Source organism: Pan troglodytes, chromosome 10 (genome assembly GCF_028858775.2).
Source record: "Pan troglodytes isolate AG18354 chromosome 10, NHGRI_mPanTro3-v2.0_pri, whole genome shotgun sequence".
NCBI lineage: Eukaryota > Metazoa > Chordata > Mammalia > Primates > Hominidae > Pan > Pan troglodytes.
Window position 1 is genome coordinate 115,871,820 of NC_072408.2, and position 12,383 is coordinate 115,884,202.

The following is a 12,383-nucleotide window of genomic DNA, read 5'->3' on the forward strand; positions in this document are numbered from 1 at the left end:
TGGCTAATTTTTTGTATTTTGGGTAGAGACAGGGTTTTGACTTGTTGCCCAGGCTGGTCTCGAACTCCTAAGCTCGAGCAATCTGCCTGCCTTGGCCTCCCAGAGTGCTGGGATTGCGGACAAGAGCCACCATGCCTGGCCTATAAATAATTTTTTAATTATACAAGTAATGCATGAATCAGTTCTCTTTGTAAAAGATTAAAGCATTACAGAGAAGGCCAAAGTCCCCTTTATCAATACTCAACCCTGCTCCCCTCCACCTTTCCCAAAAGGAAGCTATAGGTGAATCCTTCCAGACCCTTTTCTGTGCATTTGAATACATTTCTATGCATCCATAGAAATTATATATTGTAGGTTTTTTTGTTTTCTGTTTTGTTTTTGTTTTGTTTTTTGGAGACAGGGTCTCACCCAAGCCGAAGTGCAGTGGTGCAGTCTCGGCTCACTGCACCTCAGCCTCCTGTGCTCAAGCTATCCTCCCACCCCAGCTTCCCAAGTAGCTGGGACTACAGGTGCGTGCTGCCACACCTGGCTAATTTTTGTATTTTTAGTAGAGATGGGGTTTCACACTGTTGCCTAGGCTGGTCTTGAACTCCTGGGCTCAGGTGATCCACCCGCCTCAGCCTCCCGTAGTGCTGGGATTATAGGCATGAACCACCACACCTGGCCTGTATATTGTTTTGTTCTGTTGGTGATTTACATGGCCAAATATAATACATTAGAGAAGCGTCCATTTTAGTACATGTAGCTCTACCTCCTTCACTTTTTTTTTTTTTTTTGAGACGGAGTCTCGCTCTGTCGCCCAGGCTGGAGTGCAGTGGCATGATCTCGGCTCACTACAAGCTCCACCTCCTGGGTTCAAGCTAGTCTCCTGCCTCAGCCCCCCGAGTAGCTGGGATTATAGGCGCCATGCCTGGCTAATATTTTTGTATTTTTAGTAGAGACGGGGTTTCACCGTGTTAGCCAGGATGGTCTCAATCTCCTGACCTCGTGATCCGCCCGCCTTGGCCTCCCAAAGTGCTGGGATTACAGGCTTGAGCCACCGCACCCAGCCTTTTTTTTCTTTTTTGAGTGTATTGGTCTTATAGTTTGTCTTCTGTGAATTGCTAGTTTATATCCTTTGCCTACTTTTTAAATTGTGGCAAAATATCCATAACATAAAATTTACCATTTTCAGCATATAGTTGAGTAGATTAAGTACAGCCTCACTGTTGTGCAGCAGTCACGGCCATCCCTCTCTAGAACTCTTCATCATCCCGTACTGAAACTGTACCCATGAAACAGTAACTCCCACTCTCCCCTCCCCCTAGCCCTTGGTAACCACTGCCCTACTTTCTCTCTCTTTGAATTTGACTCAGACCTCATTAAGTCATGAGTTTCCTCATATTTATAACATGTACCTCATTAAGCAGACTCATATAATATTCACCCTTTTGTAACTGGCTTATTTCACTTAATGTCTTCAGGGTTCATCCATGTTATACCATGTATCAGAATTTCATTCATTTTAAAGGCTGAATAATATTCTTTCTATTTTTTTTTAAGACAAAGTCTCATTCTGTCACCCAGGCTGGAGCGCAGTGGTGCGATCTTAGATCACTGCCACTTCCGCCTTCCAGATTCAAGTGATTCTCCTGCCTCAGCCTCCTGAGTAGCTGGGATGACAGGCGTGCACCACCACACCTGGCTAATTTTTTGTATTTTTAGTAGAGACGGGGTTTTACCACGTTGGCCAGGCTGATCTCAAACTCCTGACTTCAAGTGATCCGCCCACCTCAGCCTCCCAAAGTTCTGGGATTACAGGTGTGAGCCACCACGCCAGGCCTAGGCTGAATAATATTCTGTTGCATGTATATGCAGCATTTTGTTTGTCCCTCTGTCAGTCAGTGGACATTTGGCTTATTTTCATTCTTTGGCTATCATGAATAATGTTGCTGTGAACATTAGTGTCCAAATTCCCTGCTTTCAGTTATTTTCTGTAAACACTCAGAAGTAGAATTGCTGGATCAAATGGTAATTCTGTTTAATTTTTTGAGGAGCTGCTGTGCTGTTTTCCACAGATGGTGCACGATTTTATAATTCCACCAGCAATACATAAAAGTTCCAGTTTCTCCTCACCAACAGATATTATTTTCTGTTTTTATTGATAGTAGCCATCCTAATGGTATGGTAATTGCTTTAATTTGCATTTCTCTAATGATAAGTTATATTGAGCATCTTTTCATTTGCTTATTGGCCATTTTGTCTATCTTTTTGGGAGAAATACCTGTTCAAGTCCTTTGCCCATTTTTGAATTGGGTTTCTTTTTTTTTTTTTTTTTTTTTTGAGAAGTCAGTCTGTTGCCAGGCTGGATTGCAGTGGCGCCATCTCAGCTCACTGCGACCTCCGCCTCCTGAGTTCTAAGCGATTCTCCTGCCTCAGCCTCCTGAGTAGCTGGGACTACAGGCGCATGCCACCACACTCAGCTAATTTTTGTATTTTTAGTAGAGACAGGGTTTCACCATGTTGGCCAGGATGGTCTTGATCTCTTGACCTTGTGATCTGCCTGTGTCAGGCCCCCAAAGTGCTGGGATTACAGGCATGAGCCACCACGCTCAGCATTGTTTGGTTTTTTGTTGTTGAGTTTTAGAAGTTCTGAGATTATATATTCTGGGTATTAATCCCTTATCAGATGTGATTTGCAAACCTTGGTCACTTTTTTTTTTCTTCTTTGGGACAGAGTCTTGTTCTGTTGCCCAGACTGGAGTGCAGTGATGCAATCTCAGCTCACTGCAATCTCTGCCTCCAGGGTTCAAGTGATCCTCCTGCCACAGCTTCCCAAGTATTTAGGACAACAGGTGTGCACCCATCACCCCCGGCTAATTTTTGGGTGTTTGCTGTTGCTGTTTTTAATAGAGTTGACGGTTCACCATGTTGGCCAGGCTGGTCTTGAACTCCTGACCTGAAGTGATTAACCACCTCGGCCTCCCAGAGTGCTGGGATTACAGGCGTAAACCACTGCACCTGGCCTCATTCACTTTTATAGCTGCATAGTTTCCATAATGTCAAGACACCCCAGTTTATTCAGCCATTTGCTTCCAGCTCCTTGTCAAGATAAGCAGGCTACAGTGAACATCCTTATACATATCCCTTTATGCACCTAAGCATGCATTTCTCTAGGAAAAAAATTGCTGGATTGAGAAAGTAAAATTGCTGGATTGTACAATATGAAAATGTTAGTAGATTTTGCCAAATTGCCCCATAGTATTTTAGACAAAGTTGGGTTAAAGGAGGCATTAAAATTTTCCTTTGGGGGGTAGTTGGTGGGGGGAGCTAACAGAAGGGCTGCCCGAGGGGTATGGGAGAAAGATGTGGTTCATTTCCCAACCCTGCTCCCTTTGTCCTGGGAGGGAAAGGGCTAGCCCCAGGGTATATACACACTGATGCAGAAGCCTGGACTTTATTATTATTTTTTTAAGTGAAAGCAAGTTTATTAAGAAAGTAAAGGAATAAAAGAATGGCTACTTCATAGGCAGAGCAGCCCAGAAGTCTGGGCTTTAAAGGAATCTTTCAAGCCCATTGACGACAAGTCAGAAAGAAGAAACAGGCTGGCCTACTGTATCTTGGGAGTCACTGAACTTCCAGAAACTGCACTGAGAGGCAGGCTTCTGTATTTTTTTCTCTCACACTCTAGCAGTACTGGTCTAGTGTAACATGCTGGGAAGGAGGGTGGCCAAGATCAGGAGTCTGCACCTGATGGCTCATGGGCCAAATCCAGCCCACCACCTGTTTTTGTCAATAAAGTTTTATTGGAACACAGTCATGTCCATTTGTTCAGGTACTGCCTATGTCAGCCTCAAATAATCAAAGAGTTCGAGATCCAGCTAAAAGGGTTTATTCAAGCACAAAGTGTGAAGGCGGCTGTCTGGGGACACACAAATACCAGGAAATGGTGATCAGTGCTCCCAGTGTGGGGAAAAGTGGGGATCATTTATATGACAAAAACGGAGGTACTGAACAGAATTATAACATTTTCCATACAATGGCTAACATACAGATGTAAGATTTGATTGGCTACTATGGATTACACTCTTAGGGGGTTGCCTACCATTCTGTTGTAAAGAGGTAATAATCACAAGGCTCTCTATCTCCAGTCCATTCAGCCTAGGTTTGAGGGAAGAACAGGGAGTCTGGTTAACGTGTAACATCTCAACACAAAGGTCAGGAAGCAGTGGCCATGCGCCAGAGAAGAAAAGCAGCTGTGTTACATGACTGTTTCCAGCACTTTTTCCCTTGGCATAATGCATTTAGAAGGTCCTGAAATGTTATTTTCTTTTTACATCTATGGCTGCTTTTGTGCTGCAGTGGCAGAGTTGAGTAGTTGCAACAGAGACCATGTGGTCCACAAAGCCTAAGATGTGGCCAGGCACAGGGGCTCACACCTGTAATCCCAGCATGTTGGGAGGCCAAGGTGGGCAGATCACTTCACCCCGGAAATTCAAGACCAGCCTGGGCAACATGGTGAAACTCTGTCACTACAAAAAATACAAAAATTAGCTGAGCACAAGGACATGTGCCTGTAGTCCCAGCTGCTCAGGAGGCCAAGATGGGAGGATTGCTTGGGCCCAGGAGGTCAAGGCTGCAGTGAGCCAAGATCATGCCGCTGCACCCTAGCCTGACAGAATGAGACCCTGTCTCAAAAAAAAAAAAAAAAAAAAAAAAAAGCAAGGCTAAGATGTTTATTTTCTGGACTTTTACAGAAAAAGTGCCAATCCTTGGTCTAGAAGTAATTATAATATAAATTCATAAGCCCATCAAACTTTTATTAGGCCTGATTCTACCTGTGATTGAAAAGTAAACCACTCGGGTGGGTGCAGTGGCTCGCACCTGTAATCCCAGCACTTTGAGAGGTTGAGGTGGGCGATCATGAGGTTAGGAGTTCGAGACCAGCGTGGCCAACATGGGGGAACCCCCATCTCTACTAAAAATACAAAAATTAGTCGGGCATGGTAGCGCATGCCTTGTAATCCCAGCTACTCGGGAGGCTGAGGCAGGAGAATCGCTTGAACCCAGGAGGCGGAGGTTGTAGTGAGCTGAGATCACGCCATTGCACTCCACCCTGGGCGACAGAGCACGACTCTCTTTCAAAAAAAAAGAAAAGTACACTACTCAAAAGACCCTTTAGGCTGCTGCATATAGCTTGATGCTTTGCCTTGAAAATCAGAAACTCAAATACAAACAAATACAAGCAAAGGCCTTGGGAATATCCCTGTGGAGAGGAGTGTAGCACCAAATATGGGGTTGGACTGGATGAATGTTAAAGGGCCCTCCCAACCTGAAAGTTGTGAGTTAAAATCATTTTGCTCAATAAGAACCTTGCAACAAATTTATATTGATGATGATAGTTTGAAGATACAGGAATCAGTTACTTCATTTAAATGCTGCAGCCTCATGAAAAATTACATTCATTCAGTAAACATAAATGCCTAATAGAGTACTAAGCATTGGGTAAAGCTACAAAGAATGATGAAAAATATCTAATTCTAAGGTTAATCCTACAGTCCTTAATTTTTTTTTTTTTTGAGATGGAGCGTCACTCTGTCACCCAGGCTGGAGGGCAGTGGCACGATGTCTGCTCACTGCAAGCTCCGCCTCCTGGGTTCATGCCATTCTCCTGCCTCAGCCTCCCGAGTACCTGGGAGTACAGGCACCCACCACCACGCCCGGCTAATTTTTTTTTTTATTTTTAGTGGAGACGGAGTTTCACCATGTTAGCCAGGATGATCTGGATCTCCTGACCTTGTAATCCGCCCACTTCGGCCTCCCAAAATTCTGGGATTACAGGCATGAGCCACCATACCCAGCCTGCGGTCTTTAATTTTTAATTAACTTTGATATGTTATACTGTGCAAGTTTTCTGGTTAGTTGTTATGCTGATGAATTTAATAATTGTCTTACCTTTTTTGTTTCCAGCCTTGTCCTGCCAAGAAGTTACTGATGATGAGGTCTTAGATGCAAGCTGCTTGTTGGATGTCTTAAGAATGTACAGATGGCAGATCTCATCATTTGAAGAACAGGTGAGTACAACATTTGAACAGGTTTAGCTTGGAGAATCCTTTCCCCTAGTGACTTGGGGCCTGACCTTAAAATTGCCTGGCCCCAGTGTACATTTCTGTGACATTTTAGACAACTTTAGTGTTCTGGGACCAGAGTACCAACTTTGTTCCTGCTCTCATGATCAGAGGAGAGATACAGCTGTTTTTCACCCAGTGGATGGAAGGTTAGCAGGATGGGACATAAACACACAGTTGCCAAAGAGCAAAATCTTTTTAGTTCTTGAGTGACTTGGCACTCCAATAAGTGATAGGGACACCTGGGTTCTTTAGAAAGAGGCAGGTGACTTTACTTTGGAGGCCCAGAGGTTTAGGTAAGATTTTTCTGGACCACACCCTCATTTTTTAAAAAATCAATCTTCAGAGCTTTGCTTAAAGTAGCCCGAAACCTCAAGCAGATGTCATATGCAATTTCAAGGCCGTATTCAGTCACTCCCACCTCCCTTTTCCACAACTACAGCTTTGCTGCCTTCTTTGGAACTTGGCCACCCTCCTCCCCGCCAGACCGCTGTTACCACCAGCAAGTCTGAAGCAGAGGCCAAGAGAATGAAGTTCTAGAGATGAAAAAATCTAGCCCCCAGTGACATACAGGTGCATCCTCCACAGCCACACTTCCAAGATGGCCTTGTCCAGCTTCGTGTAGGCGTTGTCTGCCGCCACTGTCCAGAGAAATGGGAGGCGGCATCTTGGACCTCCCAAAACTGTGGGGCCGACGTGAGGGGCATCGAGAGACTTTTGGAAAGGGAGGTGGGGAGGCTTTCTAGCGCCCCTTATTTTTAAAGGTGTTCTCTTGTTTTTGCTTTATTCTGAAGCCACAGGTCACTTTTTAGACATGGTGGTGGTATCTATACTTTCTTAAAATGTATCTCAGTTAATCCAATTGTATGTTGCAACGTTTTTCTATTTAGAAAATACTTTTAAAATCCTCCTGTGGTAACTGGAATTATTTATCTACATTTTACATTTCCCTAAACTGAGAGAATAACTTGGAGATTTAGTCGCCAAGGACATCAGATAACTTTTTTAAAGTCCGACGTCTCCATCAAGGACTCACTTAGGTCCCAGTCACTCCTTGGAAGTATTTCCAACATCTTCAGCCCACAGCAGTCACTGAGCCCACATCGTGCTGTAGTCTTCAGGAAAAAGAGGTGAACACGTCTGTCCGGTGGCCTTTTTCTCTTTGAAGGTACCCAGAGCATCTAGCATGGGCCTTGCCCACATCTTTATTATCAGCGATCCAGTCAGTCAGGAGCAGACTTTCCCTGATTATCAACCCATTTTCTTTGTCTAAAGCTAGAGCTTCAGAGGATGCATTGGGCCAAAGGCTTGCTTTGTGCAAATTACCTGATTTTATTATCACAATAACCATGTAAGGAATTACTGTTGTCCCCATTTTACAGATGGAAAAACACTGAGGCTCAGAGAAGTGGAATGATTTGCCCAGAATCATGCAGCTATTTAAGGGGCAGAGCCAGGATTTAAGACAGTCTGGTGCTACAGTGCACATTCAAGCTCCCCCTCCTCTGCAGTGCTGTCCCTTTCCTTAAGGCCTAGTTGTTACATGGCTGACCCACGGTTTAGGTTATAGATCCACCTCCATCCTTTCTTGGATCTGCTTCAAGCCTGGGCCCAGATGCCTGGTGTGTGAGGGCTCCTTGAGCCTCCCAGGAAGTGCTGATTCTCCTCCAGGTCCCCTGCTTCCTGTTCATCTGTACAGGGCTGCACCTCTGGTGTGCCGTTGGCTAATAGCTAGGCTGCCACACCTCCCCTGGATTGTGAGTCCCTCAGGGGCTAGAGCCTTGCCTTATTTATCTTTGAATCTCTACTTCCACTCTACAGCTGCAGTTTTATAGCCCAGGAGGGAATTCATTTATATAGGCAACAAGTATTTATTGAATGCCTGCCTGGGGTGGGGACTGTCGAGGGCAATGGAGTCGTAGCAGCAGACGTGACCTGCAGGAGTATTCCAGTGGGGGATGAGGATAGCAGGCAGGGGTCAGTGCAGACAGTAAGCAGGGAATTTCAGGATATGCTAACAAGAAACTAGCTGGTGTAACATGGCATGGATAGGGAGGGCAGAGGAGGAGGAGCCAAGCTACAGGGGGAGACTGCTCCAGGTAGGGAGGCTCCTCTCAGGAGGTGAGGTTTCAGCGGAGACCGGAAGTATAAAAGAGAGTGAAGTGTGTGGACACCTGGGTACAGAGCATTCCAGACAGATGAAGAAGCTAGGGTATAAGTCTGGAGATGGTTATAAAGCTGCCACCTGTGGAGAATGGCAGGGAGGCCAGGGCGGGGAGGGCGGCGGAGGAGAGGGGCTGGTGAAGTTGGCAGGGAGCAGATTGTGCAGGGACTAGGAGGCTGTGGGTGGCATCAGCTTCTATTGTGTTTGCAGCGGGGAGCCACTAGAGGACTTTGAACTGGGGACTGGTTTGATCTGACTTGTTAGAAAAGGAAGGCTGGAGGGGCAAGAATGCAAGCCGAGAGGAAAGGTGGGAGGCCGCTGCAGTTATCTGGCCGAGATGGTGTGGCTCAGACTGGGGTCGAAGCAGGGGAGCTGAGAGTCCTCAGGAATTTAGGGCATATTTTGGAGGAGGGTCCTTTTTTCAGGACTGCTGCTGAATTGGCTGAGGGTGGGTTAGAGTTCAGAGGGGTGGAGGCAGCTTTGGATAATTGGCTGGGGAGTATGCCCTGTGGAGGAGCTCTTTTGGCAGAGACCTGAAGGATAGGAGGTAGCCGTGCGAAGGTCTGAGCACAGCCCATAATGGGAATAAGCTGGATATGTTCAAGGAACACCAAAGAGGCCAGGGGCCGGGACATTGTGAATGTTGGGGGCTTTGTAGGCCAGATAAGAATGGTAGGTTTTACTCTAGTAGTGGAAGCCATTGGAAAGCTAAAAGCAGAAGAGTAAAGCTATCTGCCTTTTAAAGTATTGCTCTGGTGGCAGTGTGAGGGGACACCAAAGGAGAAGCATAGGGCCTGTGTTGTGACCCCGTTACTCCCGGAAGAGTGAGGGGTGGCTTGGGTTTTTGGGGAGAGAGCCATTTGAGTTGATCCTTCAAGAGTAGTCCCATGCCATTGGATCCAGCAACCCCGCTGCTGGGTACAAACCAAAAGAATTCAAAGCAGGGACTCAGTAGGGTATTTGTATACTCAGGTTAATAGCAGCATATTCGCAATAGCCAAGGGGTAGAAGCAACCCAAGTGTTCATCGACTGATAAATAGGTAAACAAAACTTTCATACAATGGAATATTATTCAGCCTTAAAAAGGAAGGAAATTCTGCAATATGCTACAACATAGGTGAAGCTTGAAGACATTATGCCGAGGAAAATAAGCCAGTCACAAAGACCAACACTGTATGATTCCACTTGTGTGAGGTTCCCAGAGTAATCAGATTCCTAGAGAGAGAAAGAATGGTGGGTGCCAGGGGTTGAGGAAGGGGAAATGGGAAATCAGTGTTTAACAGATACGGAGTTTCAGCTGGGGAAGATGAGAAAGTTCTGAAGATGGATGGCAGTGATGACTGTACAACAACATGAATGTACTTAATGCCACAGAATCATTCATGTTAAGATGATAAATGTTATGATATGTGTATTTTACCACAATTAACAAAAAACATAATCTTTTGAAATCGGAGTGGAGGTCAAGGCTGTCTCAGTGAAACAGAATGGTCTCATAGACTGCTGGCGTGAAGGCAGCCACCTGGCTTTCTCTCCTGCTCTCTGCTCCTGGACCTCTTGCTTGAGGGTCTTCACTCGTGACAGTGTCCAGGACATAACTGTTTTCTTTAATGAGCTGGGCCTTGAGAAGGTAGAAAGCAAATTCTACCCACATTCACTGTAGGGTGTCTGCCCGAGGTGGGTAGTTCTGATCTTGCTCTTGCCTCTTCCAACCTCTCTAAAGAATGCTTTGCCCTATGACAGGATGCTCACGAATTATTCCATGTCATTACCTCGTCATTGGAAGATGAGCGAGACCGCCAGCCTCGGGTCACACATTTGTTTGATGTGCATTCCCTGGAGGTAAACCATTAATATTTCCAACACGTTCTGTGCAGCTTATGCATATTTAATAAGTATAGGGGAGGCAAGTGTAATCTTTGTACAACTTTAAACTCAAAAGTAAGATTCAGTAAAAATCAGTGGTGGGAATGAGGCCAGGGGAGGGTCTTAAAACTACATGCTTTGCAGTTGGTGACTCTGATTAGGGATGTCAAGGCTCTTTCAAATGATTCATTGCTGCAATTTGTGTTAGCTTTGAGAATAAAGAATGTGTTATTTTTTCCTGTTTAATACAGGGGAACAGGGGCCATAGGAATGCTAAGTAAGCCCTCATTTCCCTGTAACAGTATAAATATCAGAGGAGTTGACAAAAGTTAACCAGTAAGGATGAAAATATTCTGGAGAGAAGAAATATGTTTCTGTTGCATTTGATGAAAGAATATGCATAGTATCCAGCCAGATAGGCTAATTGAGGCTACCTTTAGAAACCTGAGCTTTGTTAAAAGTTGATTTTTAGTGGTGTAATCAACGTAGAAACTTGTAAGGTTTAGGGGTGGGGTGAGGGTGGTGAAAGGGATTATAGTAAGGTTTTCAGTCTGTTTTTTTTTTTCTCCCCTACAGCAGCAGTCAGAAATAACTCCCAAACAAATTACCTGCCGCACAAGAGGTAGCTGTTTTCCATTGAAATATAACACATAAGATGTGGACTTTTAAGATATGATAATAATTTGCTTGTTTTAAAAAGATTTTTTTCTGGTGACATACAGGCCAGCTTGAAGTGTGATGTGCTTGCAAAGGAACTTGTATTTTGGAAATAGCTTTAAATAGATTCTCTTGGTGTTCCCTTGCACCCCAGCCCAGCTTACTTTTCTTTAAACTGGCTTATTTGTACTTCAAACAAGGGCTTTCTTTTTACCTTTTTGAATTGATCCTGGGAAGAACGTAATGAGCTGAATCTGTCGTGTCCTCAGCATTTCCAGTGCTGCCAAATTCTATTGCATATTACCACAGTCATCCTTAGGAGGAAATTGTTGTTTCCTTAAGACTTAAAAAATAAGATTAGCATATTAATTCCTCTGTGTAGTAATAGGAACAAATATTTTTTGAGCCCATGCTGTTTGCCAGGCATTGCATTATCTCATTTAAGCCTCATAACAACTCTACAAAGTTGATGATACTAGAGTTAATGGGATAATAACTATCCCAATTTTCCGCACACTGAGGCTTGTAGAGATTAAAGGCATTCCCAGGTCAGGTAGTGAATAAGAAGCACAGCCAGAGCTGATCCCTGGGCTGCACAACTCCAGAGCCCAGGTTTCTCACTTATGTTCTTTCCATTAAACCCCATTCTAGCCAAAGAAAGGCCTAGTTATTCAGAACTTGCTTATTCTGTTTATTTCAGAAGATTTTATCTCACTTTATGGAATGTTCACTTGTGGTATCCTTCTTTTGACATCTCAAACATTTTAAGCATATGTTTGTAAAAAGACATTTTTCAACACAAATTCCTTTTTAAAATGTGGCTCTACCCATTATACAGAAACCGTATGTAAAGATAGATCTGTGTAAATTCTCCTATGAAGGAATGGGATGTCTTTTGGATGGAAGTCAATGAGGAAAGCTATTTCAATGTACTTTTCAAGAACATTTTTTCTCAAGAGGGAGTTTCTACCACATGCTAGAAAGGAAGATGAATGTTGAGCTTGGTGCCAAAGGGCTAAAAGTGACATATCAAAAAACATTTTGCATTCCAGGGTCACCTCACCCCACATCCAATCACTGGAAGTCTCAACATCCTTTTCATGGAAGACTCACTAGTAATATGGTCTGCAAACACTGTGAACACCAGGTAAATACAATACCAACACTTGATATTTCCGGGAGAGGTTTTCCAAAAGTTAGGATTCTTGAAAGGACCTAGAGAGTGGGCTGACATCGGTCACTGGTGTTAGAGACTACCTGGCCTCTGCACACTAGTGGACTGACTACCCCACTTTGGTCAGTGTCAGCATGTCATTTGAGGTCAGATGGCATCTTCTGCACCAAGGACAACAGACCCACTGTGGATTGGCAGGCTCTTGAGTCCAGTGGTTGAGTCTATGCTCATGGTGGACACAGTAGATTCTAGGGCTGGTTTTTTCCCCTTTGCTTTTGAGGTTTTAAAATAATATTTTATTATGGAAAATTTCCAACATCATACAAAAAGAGAGAATTGTACAACTGTCACCCCAATCCATTTTATTTTATTTTATTTTTTCACAGCCATTACTGACTCTGGGATCAGTCAACT

The 12,383-nt window shown here is 44.2% G+C and overlaps 1 protein-coding gene across 8 annotated transcripts in view; it reads left to right on the plus strand.

Moving 5' to 3' along the window:
* The window catches only part of USP30 (ubiquitin specific peptidase 30), a 35,403-nt gene that overhangs the window by 9,014 nt on the left and 14,006 nt on the right, over nt 1–12,383 (plus strand). For 4 of the 8 annotated variants that reach the window (XM_016946528.4, XM_009426200.5, XM_016924137.4 and 1 more), the window contains 4 exons: nt 5,950–6,053; nt 10,016–10,114; nt 10,715–10,760; nt 11,848–11,942. In XM_016946528.4, coding sequence (XP_016802017.2) covers nt 5,950–6,053; nt 10,016–10,114; nt 10,715–10,760; nt 11,848–11,942 — 344 coding nt within the window. The remainder of the gene's footprint in view (nt 1–5,949; nt 6,054–10,015; nt 10,115–10,714; nt 10,761–11,847; nt 11,943–12,383) is intronic. The other 4 variants (XM_009426199.5, XM_063786039.1, XM_063786038.1 and 1 more) reach the window with 2 other exon arrangements.